At 44.0% G+C, this 17,943-nt stretch overlaps 1 protein-coding gene across 1 annotated transcript in view; it reads right to left on the reverse strand.

Moving 5' to 3' along the window:
- Window positions 1-852: 852 nt before the first annotated feature.
- Window positions 853-17,943, reverse strand: part of dnah9 (dynein, axonemal, heavy chain 9) — a 140,887-nt gene continuing 123,796 nt past the window's right edge. The window contains exons 70-76 of the mRNA XM_020460456.2: window positions 17,054-17,245; window positions 16,600-16,791; window positions 14,559-14,729; window positions 12,681-12,863; window positions 10,981-11,234; window positions 10,311-10,446; window positions 853-1,532 (exon numbers count right to left, since the gene is read on the reverse strand). Coding sequence (XP_020316045.2) covers window positions 1,305-1,532; window positions 10,311-10,446; window positions 10,981-11,234; window positions 12,681-12,863; window positions 14,559-14,729; window positions 16,600-16,791; window positions 17,054-17,245 — 1,356 coding nt within the window. The 3' untranslated portion in view covers window positions 853-1,304. The remainder of the gene's footprint in view (window positions 1,533-10,310; window positions 10,447-10,980; window positions 11,235-12,680; window positions 12,864-14,558; window positions 14,730-16,599; window positions 16,792-17,053; window positions 17,246-17,943) is intronic.

A 17,943-nucleotide genomic window follows, 5' to 3' on the forward strand; every position in this document is an offset into this window, starting at 1 on the left:
GCCGCAAAGCATGATGGTGTTGTATGTGTTCTAGACCTAGCACGTTCCAGATAAATGGTTGAACTGATTCCTGTCTCCCGTCTCATCATTATTGCATTTTTATAAAGGTGTGGTTATGAAACCCACGAGACACAACAGTATTGTTTGAAGGCAGATAAGTGCTAACTTTCTCTTTGGTCCAAAGAGCTCATAGAATAGAAAGAGTCAACAAAAACGCAGCACTTCAAAAGCACTTTGAATGATTTCTTCTAAGCTTATAAGAGGGTAATAATTTCTCCTGAGTCCCATGCATCATCTGTACTGTGTATACCGGTATGCGCCAAATAGGCAAAGGCACAATCTATTTTCATAACACTACCTGAAGGTGTAATTTGCAAGTTCTACATAGATTGCCTCCCATTGCATTATTGCTTTCTTCATTTTCCTCTCTTTCCATCCCTCCTCTTCATGCCTCTCTGTCTCATGGTGCTTTGTTAAGGCCCTCCAATAACTGGATAAAGGAGACACCAGGGAGACGGAGCTGATGAGAGAGAAAGAGAGCGAAATAGAGATAGCTGAGGCATCATAACTTATACACCACCACGATAAAATGAATCCCTCCTCGTGATCCTTTTATGGTGTCCGTGTGAGTGAGTGTGTATGTGTGCAGTCTGCACATGTCTGGGTGCAATGGATGGGTATACATATGTGAGACTGCAGAATGCGCTTTAGAGTTGGGAAGGTTATTTAGGAAGGAGGTGGTTGGTGGAGAAGACTGCTTTGAGAAAGTTAGAGAGAATGACTGTAGATGAGAGAAAATGGAGGGGAAAGAGGAGCAACGCAGTGAACGCAAATCACCTGACTGCACTCTTGCATGGTTCAGTATAAAAGTCTTTATTCTACAAAATTGGTGTTTAAAAAAAGAAGAAACTACTATTTGAGATCTCCAGAGTAGATTATTTTTGGATTATACTGATTTAAGTATTACAGGACAAACCTATCTATTTGGTGTAGGGTTTCTCTTCAAGACATAATAAATCTTTCTTTTGAACCTTCTCACTTCGTTCCTCATTTTGACAGGAACATTTCCTCCTTTCGACAAGTGAGATCAATCTAGAACTCAACTAGTAACAACTATTAAAAGACGGTCTGATAAGTGTGCTGTACAGTTAGCTAGGTTCATGTTTATGTGCAAAGAAAAAGGTTAGTCAAATCGACTCCATTCTGAAGTTGGCTGGCAAGATGATGTCTGATGAAGGTCTCTGACCGAAACGTCACAGTATGTTTAGAACTTTGGATCTACAAAAACAAGATACAACTTGCATTTAGATCTGCAGTAGCAGGGCCACCCCAGCTAGGGTCCACTTGGAAGGGTTCTCTTTGGTCTTGAGGTTGAAGGTCCATACATAGGTGGGTCCTCTCTGTCTGGTCTTGTAGACAGGACACTGGTAGACGTTACGCACCTCCTGCTTGTCCACAGGGATGGCTCTGATGAAGATGACGGGCATGGTGGGGGTCAGTTCCTTCAGACGGGCATCCACCATCATACCAGCCTGGTGGGAGAGGGAGAGAGGACAATGACATGGTCTTTGAGAAAAAAGTATCTCAACTATACCCTTTCTTCACTGTAGGTGCCCTTAAGACAAACAACAGGAATAATGTGAAAATTAAGTATTACCATATAACTAAAGCAATTTTATTTCCTGAAGGTTGTATTTGGTCGAACTGAATTAAATCATTCTTAAACAATACAGCAAATGTAATTAAATTAATCTAACTGAGTTGGCAGAAGGACAATTTAGGGGCTCAATATTTGGGGTACCCTTGAACAGTGTGTGAAAGTCACTATAAGTCTGAAGTTATCCTGTCTTCTCCTGCCTTTCAGAGCAGACTTTCCAAACACGCTCAAACAGGAAACAGAGCGGTCCATCTCACTAATTAATCCTCTCTCCACTTAGTGTTCAGGAGACAGAAGTTCCACCACGAAGCTAGCTGACTCCAGGAAACAAATGTAAATCCTAATGACTTTGGAGGAGAAGCTTGGAGGACAAAGAGACGAAGCCACTTTATGACGTCCGTCTGAATTACAGCCCTAATTGCATCAGCAGTCGGTACATTTTTTTTCCCATTCTTTTAAACATTGATAGCTTTATGCGTATTTAGGTAAATAGGAATAATGAGGGTCGTAGAAGACCCCGCCCCATTTTATTGAAATTCATGACAATCATCTTCTTGAAGGTGTATCGGGTTGATGGAAATATAAAAAGATAACAGCAACCGTCACCATTAGGAGAGAATAGATATTTATTTGTTGCAAAGACAAAACTGGCTTATCTTATTAATAAGCTACTGTCCTTCCACAGATCTAAGTGAATCTGAACAACCCTTTAACTGGAACAGAATATGGACAAATATGACCTTGGCATTTTTAGCAATCTTCACACAATGACAAATGACAAAGCAAAAACAGGTTTTTAAAAATGTTTGCAAATGTATTAAAAATAAAAAACAGAAATACCTTATTTACATAAGTATTCAGACTTGAAATTGAGCTCAGGTGCATGATTGTAAAGCCCAACACATACATATAAACAATCTATAAAGCCCAACACTTAAACTACATGGCCAAATGTATGTGGACACCTGCTCGTCGTACACCTCCTTCCAAAATCATGGGCATGAATATGGAGTTGGTCCCCCCTCCCAGCCTCCACTTTTCTGGGAAGGTTTTCCACTAGATGTTGGAAAATTGCTGCGGGGACTTGCTTCCATTCAGCCACTAGAGTATTAGTGAGGTTGGGCACTGATGTTGGCCGATTAGGACTGGCTCGCAGTCGGCGTTCCAATTCATCCCAAAGGTGTTTGATGTTGTTGAGGTCAGGGCTGTGTGCAGGGCAGTCAAGTTCTTCCACACCAATCCCCCTAAAAAATTTATGTATGGACCTCGCTTTGTAGAGCATTGTCCTGCTGAAACAGGAAAGGACCTTCCCCAAACTGTTGCCACAAAGTTGGAAGCACAGAATCGTTTAGAATGTCATTGTATGCTGTATGGTTAAGATTTCCCTTCACTGGAACTAAGGGGCCTAGCCCGAACCATGAAAAACAGCCCTGACCATTATTCCTCCTGATTCATTACTCCAGAGAACGTTTCCACTGCTCCAGGGTCCAATGGCGAAGAGCTTTATACCACTCCAGTCGACACTTGGCATTGCGTATGGGGATCTTAGGCTTGTGTGTGGCTGCTCGGCCATGGAAACCCATTTCATGAAGCTCCGGGCGAGCAGTTATTGTGCTGACATTGCTTCCAGAGGCAGTTTGGGACTCGGTAGTGGGTGTTGCACCCGAGGACAGACAATTTTTATGCGCTATGCGCTTCAGCACTCGGCGGTTCCGTTCTGTGAGCTTGTGTGGCCTACTACTTAGCGGCTGAGCCGCTGTTGCTCCTACACGTTTCCACTTCACAATAAGAGCTATTACAGTTAACCGGGGCAGCTTTAGCAGGGCAGAAATATTTCAAACTGACTTGTTGGAAAGGTGGCGTCCTATGACGGTGCCACGTTAAAAGTGACTGTGCACTTCACTACGGGCCATTCTAATGCCAATGTTTGTCTATGGAGATTGCATGGCTGTGTGCTCAATTGTATACACTGGTCAGCAATGGGTGTGTCTGAAATAGCTGAATAAACTAATTTGAAAGGGTGTCAACATACTTTTGGCCATGTGCTGTACATACAAACAAAATATATAAACCTATTTTCCAGTGTTGCAGTAATACGGTCTCGAGTGTATCGGTCTTGTCTCGGTGTCGAATACATTTGTACTAGGTCTTGATTCGATCTCGGACAGTGAGGACTCATAATTTCTTCCCGAGACCAGCGAAGAAAAAAAATCATTATCAGCTTCCATTTAGTCAGCCCTAAAACCGCTTCGCCAAGCCAAATATATACACTCCTTTCTTGAAACATGAATACAGTATCTTAACAGCCTTTATATCTATTATAGTCATGTTTGTGCAGTGGTGAACCTATAGAACTTCAGTGTGTGAACCTATAGGTCTTCAGTGTGTGAACCTATAGGCCTTCAGTGTGTGAACCTATAGGACCTTGAGTGTGTGAACCTATAGGCCTTCAGTGTGTGAACCTATAGGCCTTCAGTGTGTGAACCTATAGGACCTTGAGTGTGTGAACCTATAGGACCTTCAGTGTGTGAACCTATAGGCCTTCAGTGTGAGAACCTATAGGACCTTCAGTGTGTGAACCTAAAGGACCTTCAGTGTGTGAACCTAAAGGACCTTCAGTGTGTGAACCTAAAGGACCTTCAGTGTGTGAACCTATAGGACCTTCAGTGTGTGAACCTATAGGACCTTCAGTGTGTGAACCTATAGGACCTTCAGTGTGTGAACCTATAGGACATTCAGTGTGTGAACCTATAGGATCTTCAGTGTGTGGACCTAAAGGACCTTCAGTGTGTGAACCTATAGGACCTTCAGTGTGTGAACCTATAGGACCTTCAGTGTGTGAACCTATAGGACCTTCAGTGTGTGAACCTATAGGACCTTCAGTGTGTGAACCTATAGGACCTTCAGTGTGTGAACCTATAGGACCTTCAGTGTGTGAACCTATAGGCCTTCAGTGTGTGAACCTATAGGACCTTCAGTGTGTGAACCTATAGGACCTTCAGTGTGTGAACCTATAAGACCTTCAGTGTGTGAACCTATAGGACCTTCAGTGTGTGAACCTATAGGACCTTCAGTGTGTGAACCTATAGGACCTTCAGTGTGTGAACCTATAGGCCTTCAGTGTGTGAACCTATAGGACCTTCAGTGTGTGAACCTATAGGACCTTCAGTGTGTGAACCTATAGGACCTTCAGTGTGTGAACCTATAGGCCTTCAGTGTGTGAACCTATAGGACCTTCAGTGTGTGAACCTATAGGATCTTCAGTGCGTGACAGGTTAGTACAGTGGTGAACCTATAGGTCTTCAGTGTGTGACAGGTTAGTACAGTGGTGAACCTATAGGTCTTCAGTGTGTGAACCTATAGGCCTTCAGTGTGTGAACCTATAGGTCTTCAGTGTGACAGGTTAGTACAGTGGTGAACCTATAGGCCTTCAGTGTGACAGGTTAGTACAGTGGTGAACCTATAGGACCTTCAGTGTGTGACAGGTTAGTACAGTGGTGAACCTATAGGTCTTCAGTGTGTGACAGGTTAGTACAGTGGTGAACCTATAGGTCTTCAGTGTGTGACAGGTTAGTACAGTGGTGAACCTATAGGTCTTCAGTGTGTGACAGGTTAGTACAGTGGTGAACCTATAGGTCTTCAGTGTGTGACAGGTTAGTACAGTGGTGAACCTATAGGTCTTCAGTGTGTGACAGGTTAGTACAGTGGTGAACCTATAGGTCTTCAGTGTGTGACAGGTTAGTACAGTGGTGAACCTATAGGTCTTCAGTGTGTGAACCTATAGGCCTTCAGTGTGTGACCCTATAGGTCTTCAGTGTGACAGGTTAGTACAGTGGTGAACCTATAGGTCTTCGGTGTGTACCAGGTTCATGATTCTGAAAGGACAGCAACCGTAATACTAGTCTACTCATGTAGGAGTGCACTTTTTGTTTAAAAAAAACAAGGGCCAGTGGTGTAGTGGAGGCTATTTGTAGGTATAAACTGTATACACACTTTTATTCAGTGGGCATTGCGTATAATCACTTCTTAATCCCTATTGATGTGTATCAAAGTAGTGTAGTGGAGGTATACCACTTACCAATTACGTACTACAGTAGAGAAATCATACCTACACAATCAGCGGCTTACACAAACGCAAAGCACGTGAAATATATTCACATGCGCGCCACACACATAGCCTCGTTTCAGAGGAACATCATCCGCAGGCAGAAAGAGTGTGCAGCTCTCAGCTGGTTTTGGTATGGAGCAGCTCACAGAAGACTGACATCGGTAGCCGGTAGGGTAGGAAAGACATTTCAACTTATGATATCTACCAGTAAATGCTAACTAAGACAACAATGGGTATGCAAACCAGGTACTGAAAAAGTTTAGTCTGAAATGTTGTTTAGTAGGCTATTTGTGACGTGCAATTGTCATCATGCCCTGTTTGCATCAGGGGCGTAGACATGGATGGGCCTGGGAGGACAGAGGCCCGGCCACCCACTAGAATGATGTGGTTTAAGCATTGTTGTGGACTTAAATACGATATTCTATTAAAGAAAAGTGATTGAGAGTGAATATCTGAAAAATCTATAGGGGAATTCATTCAAAAAACAGGAAAACATGGGACTTTTCACCCAGGGTGCCTTTCCTTCGCCTGGCGGGCCATTTGGGAACATTTTGGTAACATTTGAGTATACCCCCTCCTCCAGGAACCACTATACCACTGCATAGGGCCAACGGAAAGACAGCATTCACACACAGCATGATGTTAAAGAATAAGCAGTCCATTCATCTGGACATAATAAGCCAGTAGGTCCCAATCATAAGAATAGGAAAACACAACCATTAATAATTTCCCAATCAAAATGTACAACGATTACTTTCCATTGCAACAAAAAAAAACTTTCACATTTGACACAAAGTATCCAGTCACCTAATGTTTAAAGTGGAACTGACAGAGTTTTAACTCCTTTCCAGATATGAAACAAACAGACGATCATAATATCAGTCAAAAATATCTAATTCACTGTTTATGCTACAAAATCAACTCCATAAGAGGTTTTAAAAATAGGTTATATTGGACTCAACGTTCCACGACGTACACTAAGGCATTGTTGGCAGAATAGATGGATGCAGTTCAATGCATTAATATAATTCCCCAATACATTTCTTGGTAGTCCCAAAAATATTTGCTATCAGGTTGTAAATCCCAGCTGGCCTGGTACATTGTTTGCTGCCTCCATTTGGGATTCACTGTTTCAGTTTCAACGACTCAATATTCTGGACAAAAACTTACGAATGTAACTAAGGCTGGGAATGTCAATACAATCAAACAAGCAAGGGCAATGATCACAAGTCAGTCATAACATGGCTAATTGGCTAGCGTACCTATTTATGTAGCAAGCTAAAAACACAGAGCCTAACATTAGCTAGATTGCTAGGAGGATGTCATGTCATTGAAGGATTGGGTGAGTAACAAAATGTTTCCTCTCGTATCGTTTTCGGTGGCTATACACAGCTACCAATAACTTTATCGACAGTTATCCAGTTAGCATCTTTCTTGAGTTCGCAAATTCACTCTGGCTATCTACTCCGATTTCAGAGCACTCTCATATGAGTGTGCCAGAGTGCAGAACAACTGATGAATTTAGAAACACGCAACACCTGCTGAATATGACTGGTGTCAGTAAACGTAGACAGAAAGAAGTTAGAATAAAAAACGCTCTAGATAACATGTAAACAGCCTAACCAGCTCTGCTATGGTGAGTAAAATGATCAGAGTGAGGTGTTCTCTCATTTGTGTCTGGAAGTAGCAAGCTAGCCAACTTTAGCCAGTGAGCTTGGGTCCTTGGTTGGGACGAGCATGCATTGGCAGGCAAGCTGCAGAAGGACGAGGAGGCTACAATTCCCCATGGTTTATTTATTGCAATTTTGACAGTCAAATAGATGAAAAAGTTTGAGAGGGTTTATCTAATGTTTCTTCATTAGATTTGAGCTCATCTTGCTCTGGCTAGAATTAGTTGTTGATCTTGTTGTTCATGACGTGCATAACTGAGGGAGAGAGAGACTACCTTTTCATGGTTGTTTGACCAAATGTAAGAGGACCCCCAAGGTGTTTACATATTTGCAGAAATCTATTCCGGTGTATTTTGTTAGTTTTGGCGAATGAGTTCTAAAGATCTAAAGTCGTGCTGTTGCAACTGCCTGTAAACACACAATCCAGTTCAAAGTGAATGATGGCAGGGCCGTGTGGCAAATGGCTTGTTTGCATAAAGGCCTACTGTAGATCTGACTGGCTATAGCGCATGGGTCTGTGTCGACCGGTCCTGGACAAGACAGCTGTTTTTATTTACTGCCGTGTCTATTATTGTCCAAACACAAGGCTGCTTTCCCACTCTATTTTGCTATCAAATTTTCACAAATGCCTTAGTATATGTAATTTCCAAACATTCTAATAATGTTTGGAAATGAAAATGTGAAAATGTGAAAATGGCCATATCTCAGTAGTCACTTGACAACCCCCCTGGGGGGTGTATATGAACAGATTTTAATAAGATTTCATGTTGCTGAAATGCTGTCAGTTCCACTTTAAATGCAACAAATGTTCACACATAACTTATTTTCAAAGAGATGACTGACACCTGCTGCAGCCACTGCAAACTAACCAACAACAAAGCTAGCTAGCTAGACCGTGGGAAAACTATTGCTCGCTATTATGCAGTGACCTGTTAGCCTTCAAGAAGGCAGAAGTTTCCATGTGTTTTTGTAAAAACGGTCCCAGCCATTAAGTCAAAATGTGATTGGTTGATTCCACTGTCACTCCAAAATGTTGCCCGTATACAGTTGAATGGCAGATGCCTTTATCTAGCTACTGATAGCCTAACCAATGGCTGACTTAGCTAGCTAGATTTATCTACCCAGAGACCAGTAAAGAAAAATCCTGATTGTATCTTTTTTCTCTTCAGTGTTAACCCTTTCCAATGAAAACTGATTAGGGTATAAGTGGTGGGGTGTGGGCTTATGGGATAAGTAGTGAGGGGTGGGTGGGGGGGATTAGGGGATAAGTGGCGGGGTGCGGGTTGGGACTTAGGGGATAAGTGGTGGGGGGCAGGTGGGGGTTTAGGGGATAAGTGGTGGGGGGCACATGGGGCTTAGAGGATAAGTGGTGGGGTGGGGGTCAGATGGGGGCTTTGGGGATAAGTGGCGGAGTGCGGGTGGTGGCTTAGGGGATAAGTGGTGGGGGGCTGGTGGGGGCTTAGGGGATAAATGGTGGGGGGCTGGTGGTGGCTTAGGGGATAAGTGGTGGGGGGCTGGTGGGGGCTTAGGGGATAAGTGGTGGGGTGCGGGTTGGGGCTTAGGGGATAAGTGGCGGGTGAGGGTTGGGGCTTAGGGGATAAGTGGTGGAGACAGACAACCAACCTGTGTTGCCAGGCGGGGTGGGAAGGAGCGGAGTGTAGGCCCACCTCTTTTTGTTTCTCTTTTCTTTACATACCAATTGTATTATTACTAAATGATCAATCTGATCATTTCTCTGTATGTATTTATTTTTTATTTTCTTATGAGTGGCAGCCTATAGGTACGTGTGGTATAAACTGTGTAAATTGAATATTGTACCTGCAACCCCCCCAACAAAAAAATGACAAAGCAAATAAGCTACAGTACCAAACACACACCCTTCCCATCCCCCCACTATCATCTCTAGATCTTTATTATATACACATAGAGTGCTACTGTGTATTCCCCCGCCTTTGATGTCCGCATCCCCTGAATAAGTAGCTTGGCTCATTCATACAGATGAGCTGGTTTATCATAAATCTTTGACTTGTACAGCTGCAGCGCCAGAGCCGGGCTCCAGATGGAGGGATGCTGCTCACACTCCCGTTCACACTCCGTTACACCCTGACACTACACGGGCACAGTGCTGGCCCAGGGCTGAGAGGAGGAGTGGAGATGAGAGGAGCCAATATGAGTGCAAGACAGAAGTTAGGAGGAGAGAGGAGCGGAGCGGAGCGGAGAGGGGGAGAGGACGGGAGAGGACACTGACTGTCTCCATCGTTGCCTGCCTTCCTCCCTCCCGGACTGCCCGCCTGTCTCCCTCGCTGCTCGTCTCTCAGTCTGACTGTCTGCCTATACCCCTCCCTGTCTGTCTGTCTGTCTCCAGCTTTTAATAAAGAGAGAACACAGCAGTGCCACTCATAAGGGTGATTAAAGTGTGCCAGTGCATACTCGACACATTCACTAATGAACAGGTCCACTGGGACCCTGCAGGAGAGCTGGATGCATACATATAATAAAAGGCCTGACTGGCACACTCACACACACACTATTCCATACTACAGTAGTAACTGAAGTAACCTTGAGATTAACTTGAATTAAATAACTACTTTACCCTCTCTAACCATGTATGGACTGTAAGCCTCTTCACACATGCAGTGAAGGTGGGAAACCTATGTACACACACACACACAACACGACTATGTCACTCTTAAGTCACTGATACGTCAGCCACACGACTCCTCAATGAGGTGACATCCCCACCTGTGTGTCCCAGCAAGCTCCTTCCACGTACAGTCCATGTCCGTAGGCCCCCATCTGACATACATACCCAAGTCTCACTAGCTATGTCACCTTTGTGTCATCTATATGTCCCCTATATAACCCCTCTCTGTACCTGAGTGTCCCAGCGAGCTCCCTCCATGTACAGTCCGTGTACGTAGGCCCCCTCCCTGGGAGGAGTGCTGAAGTCCTCTCTGTTCTTCTTGGTGACGTCACACTGCAGACACATCCTGTCCAGAGGCCACTCATTCCTGACAGGAGGAATCATGGGAACATCATGGAATGTTGTATCACAATCACCTGCCTTTACCTCCCTTATCTCACCTCATTTGCTCACATCGCATATAGACTTGTTTCTACTGTATTATTGACTGCATGTTTGTTTTACTCCATGTGTAACTCTGTCTCGTTGTATGTGTCAAACTGCTTTGCTTTATCTTGGCCAGGTCGCAATTGTAAATGAGAACTTGTTCTCAACTTGCCTACCTGGTTAAATAAAGGTGAAATAAACAAAAAATATTTTAAAAAGTATTATCGTGAGAACAGCTTTTATCGTGATAATTGACAGTGGGAATTCTAGGTACAAGGTGAATTCTATTCTCACAGAAAAAACTGTTTTGAAATGAGCAAAACTGTACTTCTCACATTATTTTAAAGCGAATAACAGTTTTGTTTCCATTATCTGATAATATGTGTGATCGTGCCGAGCCTGCGTTAGCACAAGTATCATTGAATCCACTTTTTCAGGCTATATTTCTGTAATATCGATTATCATGCCAACCTACCTGCGAGCCATAGCCTGCATGATGGCTGTGAGAAAGGACTGAGGGTTGAAGAAGCCGGCCAGCCAGACGGCTGAGGGCAAGATGAAGTCAGTGGCCCAGGCCTCCAGCTCCTTGATCCTCCCCAGCAGGTCAGTGAACCACAGGACCAGGCCACACATAGACGGGTAGGCCCGTCTGGTCCACGACTCTGGGACCAGGTCCAGGAAGATGGCCGTCTGGAGACTCTCCATGTCACTGGTCATAGTCAGCTCTCCCTGAGAGGGAGGAACCAATCAGAAAAAGCGATGGGAATGAGATTCAGAGAACGTTTATTGGCAGTCAATTATAGAATAAGTTTGTGTCAAATGTTTTATTAGTAAGGCACATTTTTTATTCAAACAACTTTTTAATTAATAATGTACTTTTTCCTGTGGATTTCTGCAAGAACACTGAGGAGAAATCTCACAGTTATTGGAGTTGTCTTTTTCACACTAAAATGTAAATCCTGTGTGTCATTGAGCAATACCACCCTGTAACCACTAGCAACAGCAACCCATAGCTGGTGAAGCATGCCTAAACAAAAGCAGTCACTCACTTTCTTCAATTTCTATCCAAAGAGAAAACAGAATAATTATATGGATGGAGGCTAACAAGTTAAATGGCTATGACACACAGTGTGTCCTCCACCGAATGATACCGTAGCTAGCTGATGAATGTATTCATGTCTCGCCGTCATAACCCTTCTTTACTGAGGCGATAAAGAGTTCCCAGACGTATCTCATCTACTGCAGAGCGTTAACCCTGAACCAGTCACCCTTTTAACTCTCCCCCAAATCACTCAGATCCCTCAACAAGTCAGGACACCCCCTCCCACCCCCCAAATGCTTCCAGCCAAGGTTGAGATTCTGATAGTTCCAATTTATTTGCACAGTAAAGTCGAAATATGAGTACATTTGACTGGTAAAATAAAGTACATAGCTTTTAACTCACTGAGGCGATTTACCAGAGGCAATGTGTTGAGGCATCGAAGCTCATAACTCCTTAGAAAAGGCACTCACACACACGCACATAGCCACCTGCCTTAACCCTAAACCAGCCGTTGCTAAGACAACACTACGCTAATATACAGCTGGGATTCCAGAACAGGACATGTCATGAAATGTCATTTTACTTTTATGTATTTAAAAAAATATATTCTCTCCAGTGTTTAAGGTCATTGTTTCTCAAATCCTCACTATGACTAACACTTAAGACGAAACGCATGCACACACACACACACGCACACACGCACACACACTAGGGGCCAGAGGGCTGACTCACCACTGCTTAAGAAGACAGCCTGCGTTTCAGAGGAATACTAGTGACACAAAGTTATGCAGGAATAATAACATAGCAGACCAGACTGCTACAGCTACTGTATACAGGCTTAACCAACAGAGCGTGACTCATTACCCCAATGATAAAAAAAAAAATCAACCCTAAAAGGGGAAGTTGACTGCAATGCCATTGTTTATTTTTCTTAGAAGTGGTCTATCGGTTGGCAGTGCCCAGCCACCCACCACCGGTGGACACTGGCATTGTTTACCCCAAAACAAGTAATTATCTGAACTTCAAAGCAAAGTTAACTCAAAGTAACTGTGGGGGAGTGAGTAGAAGAAGTAGACAAAGAAGACTGTTTGTGATTGGCTGACCTTGATAGAATGATTGATTGATTGACTCACCTTGAGTCCAAGGTTGAGTTCGCGTAGGGATCGCCTTATCTCCTGGGTGAGTGTGTTCATCCTTTCACACTCCTGCAGCGCCACCACCTGGTAGGGTGTCCTCTCCTCAGCTTTCCCCAGCAGCTCTACCATGTTAAACTCCTCTGGTAACTTCTCCATTATCTCCTCCAACACAGACCGTACCTGGGGTAAAGGTGTGTGTATGTGTGTGTGGTGTGTGTGATGAGACAGTCACAAAAGAGGGGGTAAATATTAACCTTGAATTTGGAGATGTATTGTGAAGACGGTATTAATGACGGAACGATAGATTGTGTTCATTGTCAAGAATTTCTCAGTGCCGGTGTCACATTTTGTTGCTGAAAAGTAGGGAATCAAAAAAAGATTACATCCGTCGAGTAAACATGATAAGAATTCCAAGCACTAATGACTCCTTGAGAAGAAAATTATGGAAGAAAAAAAATGTATAAATATTCATGAGAATTATTTGCAACAACAGCAGCCGTTTGTCTTTAATAAAAGTCAAATCCCCAGAGAATCAATCCTCCTCTCATATTTCCGTTGGGTAAGTGATGAAAGCTTATGTCTGTGTCCACATTTTCCAGCACTAGAGATCAATCCACGGATTAAACATTGAACAAAGGATTGGAGGTCATCATAACTATGGATTCTCCGCTCAAATATTGAATCTGTCTTCTTCAGCTCCGCGGCAGCCTGCATATCAAACAGGAAGCGCTCAAACGGACATCGTTCGCTAGGGTTGGTTGTCATCTGTTAAGACATAACTATCTCTGTTTCTCAGTTGTAAAGGTCAGCCGTCATAATACACCCAGGCAAACACACACACACGTACAAACACGCACCCACATGTATGTGCACACATACACTTCTATATCATGAAAAGCCAGACAGCACTAAAGCGTGAGATAGTATAAGGACACAAGGAGAAGTCACTGCTCTACATCTATCAAACGCCCATTAAATAGGAAGCTAGCTTGCATATTAGAAAAGTGAGGTCATAATGTATTGGAATTTATAAACTGGGTGGTTGGAGCCCTGAATACTGATTGGCTGACAGCCGTGGTATATCAGACCGTATACCACGGGTATGACAAAATATTGGTTACCAGTTTATAATAGCAATAAGGCAGCTCAGGATTTGTGGTATATGGCCAACATACCACGGCTAAGGGCTGTGTCCAGGCACTCTGCTTTGCATCGTGTGTAAGAACAGTCCTTAGCCGTGGTATATTGGCCATATACCACACCCCCTCTGGCCTTATTGCTTAAGTATAACACTTTTCTGAGTGCTTTAGATTGTAAGGGGGGGATTGAGCTCATTCACTATGATCATATTTGTTTCAGATATTGGACTAGTTTTTCTGAGGTAACACATGGGAGTGTATTTAAGGTAAGGCATATGGGGATTGGGAACAAGGGAATAAGATTGTCCAGACATTGGGAGAGTGTAGTTAAGGTAACCCATATAGGTTGTCAGGGGGTAGAGGTGACGTGTGCTGTATTATGTCACTCCTGTCAGTGTCAGATGGGTGTTATAGAGCTATGACCTGATGGAGCCTTAAACCAAAGACTACCTTGTTCTTAACCTTACAATCAGTATGGTTCAGGTTTGACAATTTCAAAATATGAATCAGTTCACAGAACTTAGAATCTCAGAGGCAGCAATCGCTCTAACATTGGCCCAACTTCCACTACACTCTATGGACCGGTTTCTGGGCCACAGATGAAGCCTGGACTCCAAAACCATGCTCAATGGAGAACCTCAATGGGTGTAGGCTGTTAGCCTATGTACAGGAAACTGGTTTTACCATATATGACTGTCGTAATTGCTCCTCCTCCATACAGTTAGTCCATCCCTACCTTCTCATCTCTGGTGGTCCCACTGCCCTCTCCGGCCCCTCCGTCTCTGGGCTGCATCTCCAGCACAGTCCGGAACAACTTCTCAGACGTCTGCGTTAGGAAGCCGATCTCAGCGTTGGGGTGGAGGCCGTACAGGTAGGGAGACTCTGCAGGAAGTGTGTCATCTATGTACTGGATGAAGAGGGAATTACACATTAGAACACCAAATTAGTGGGAGTGTGCATTTCAATGTTCTACAGTGAATTCCCGTCCTTCATCTGCACTGATCTGAAGTAAAAAAACGGGTGAAGAAAATATGGTGGATGCCAGATATAGTATATACTTTGCCAAGCTCTGTTAAAGCAAAGGAAAGAATGAGACATGTTATAGTTCTAGAACATCTGGCCATTGTGGTGGCAAAGGGCGACTCATTTCTCCTGGAGATTTTCAAAGGTTTCCCCTTTCACACCGATCCATATCCTCATTTGAATTCCATGCTGTCACTGTCACTTGTCCACTCAAGCTTAACATTATTGCCATCTATGGCCCACCAGGTGCCCTTGGAGAGTTCCTTAATAAGATCGATGCCGTGATAAGTTCACTTCCTGACAATGGTCACCGCTAATCGTACTCTGAGATTTCAACCTCCCAACGCCTTCCTTCGATTCATTTCTGTCCACTATTTTCCTCTTTGACTTCACACTTTCCCAGTCCCCTACCACTCACAAGGCAGTCAATGTGCTTGACCTTATCTTCACCAGATGCTGTTTGTCTACGAATCCCCCTGCTACCCATCCATGTCTCTCATCACTACTTCGTATTGGTTTTCTCTCCCTCTCTCCTCCAACCCCCCCACTCAACCGGCTTATCCCAGTCAAAGCTCCTCTCTGTCCTGGTCCCTAAATGTTCTGAAAACATCTCAAAACCTCTTTGAGAAGTATCTCAAATAATCCCATACCCTGCCCTCCTTCCCTTTCCCCTCCTCCATCCCCATCTCTCTCCTGTACAATGGGCAGTACAGATGGATGAGGGAGTGGACATGGCCTAACAGACCCCCAGGGACCACCAAGCCTTTCCAGTTCCAGGCGCTCCAGCTAAGTCTCAGCCACTCAGCTCCCTCTCTATCTGTTTGCTGGCCAAGTGTAAAACGCTCCAGACCTCCATGCCAGGTGTCTCTGTCAGCCTAGACGTGCCCAGCGAACAACACCCGGGCTGGGGATAATTAAATACAACCTCTCCCTGGGGAGCTGGTGGGAGGAATGTGGACAGGCTGCGAGGGCTGGCAGACATTTTAGCAAGAGAGTGTTACTGATATAAATCTTGGCAGTTGTCATTTTTTTTCTTTAAAAGAGGGCTGTGGTGAAGCAAAGTTCCTGCTGTCATAACAGAGAAGCAAACAGAACAGATTCCAGAGTTGGAGAGAAATATCAGCACGCCGAAAATGGGGAAAACAAGTAGATTTGAATTGACACAACAGACTTAGACCTTAGACTGTCAAGGTTGCTATCTAATAAATGATGGATGATATTTTTTTACTTCCGCAATTGACACAACAACCAAGTATACAATATAGTTATAGATAAGTTACAGATAAGGAACCAACTCCCCCCCCCACATTCTCAAGGTTGCTATTTAATAATTGACATGACTTACTTATGCGTCTGCCATGTCTGTAAGCTAGTTAGCTCCGCTAGCCAAGCATTGGCCATGGGCTCAACTAGCTAGCTATCATAACGCTACCCGTTAGAATATCCATGAGCTGTCCTCCTCACTGATGGAAAACATGTCACTTGTGCACACCACAAAATCTTGAGGGAAAATCTGACCCGACCCGGGGAAATGAAAACTGAATGAATACAGCGGTTCTCAAGCAACTAGACACATTGGATGACCACTACCCACTTATTGGAGCTTTTGAACATTGAAAAAATACAACGAGTGACATATTGCAGCTTTAAGCCATGTGAGGTAAGATCATTAGGTAACCTGAGAGCTGTTGTAGTCCATGTTCCCAGGCAGGGAGAATCCGGGGGTCTGATGGTAGATGTGGTTCTTTACTGACCTGGTGGTAGGTGTTGTAGTCCATGTTCCCAGGCAAGGGGAAGCTGGGAGCCAGGTACAGCTCTCCCTCCATCATCTCAGGTTTGATGAACTCCTCCAGGTAGGTCCTACAGAGTCGTCTGTCCCAGTCATCAGTGATGTGACCTCCATACATGATCTCTCCAAACAGGTATCGCAGATCATCATATGGCACCTGGGACACAGAGAGAAAATGAGTTATAATGCACCTTAGAATCTTAAATGCTTTTCACACTACAGAACCAAATCGAGCTGAGCAAAACCAAGTTCTACTAAGTTGACCTGGTTTACACATCCATCATAGTTGCCAAATAAAATATCCATAATTTGGTTTAGGGTCGGCACAATAGTGTGAAAAGGGTGTTACTGTCATGGAACATGGTCGTCTTTATTACTATTGTGGCACATAAGATACAGCATGTGTGTGGGCTGGTTACTTTCGAGTTAGCCTCCAGGTAGTTGTAGAGTACATTGATGGAGATGGTGAGGTCTCCTGTGTTGAAGGGGTAAGATCTGTTCCAGCCCTGAGGTCCAAACTTCCTCCTTTCAGCCACCACCGCGTGGAAGTAGCACAGCGCAAACAGGATGCTCTTAAACTCATTCTCCCTGGCACACATCTCCAAAGTGTCCTAGAAGAAAACAAAGGCCCAGACAACTAAACAAACATTCAAAACTCTTCCTGACGAATGTCAATCAAGTTCACCATTTCACTGTCTGCCTCAGAAAAGTACGGGTAGCATTTTTGAAGATTTTCCAATACAAAAGCGTTGTGTTGAAAGTAAGAAGCTGTGGCTGATTCTCTGTGATGTGTCTCTGTGCCGAAGTCCCCAGCAACGAAGGGGCTCCACGGTACAGAAAGAAGACAATGAATGGAAATAAACGTCAGGATGAGATTCTTTTTTAATTGTTACTACTTGTCAGGCGATCTCATCCCGTTGGCTCATTATACCCAGATAAGGGGAATGAATGTAAAATGGCACGAGGCCTTAGGGGAGGGACGGTGAAATAAGTATGCCAATAACCTCTATGAAAACAGTGGGTTTAAATGCTCTTTTTATATGCCTGTCTGTGTCAGGTTGAGTACTGTGGTGAAGGCCCTCTGGCTTTTCCCCTGTCGAGCCCAAGGGAGCTGACTCCTAGAACGTATGCACACGCGCGCACACACAAACGAGCACACACACGCCACAAACACACACACGGAAAGTTAGTTAATATTCTGCACACAGTGCCTCTCTGGCTGCTCACAGCTGAGAGTGAAGCATTGCCTCCCTATCCATACACTGTTAGAGGACACACACACTTGATTACATTCTCTACCAGCAAAGAA

The sequence above is a fragment of the Oncorhynchus kisutch genome, linkage group LG25 (genome assembly GCF_002021735.2).
Source record: "Oncorhynchus kisutch isolate 150728-3 linkage group LG25, Okis_V2, whole genome shotgun sequence".
NCBI lineage: Eukaryota > Metazoa > Chordata > Actinopteri > Salmoniformes > Salmonidae > Oncorhynchus > Oncorhynchus kisutch.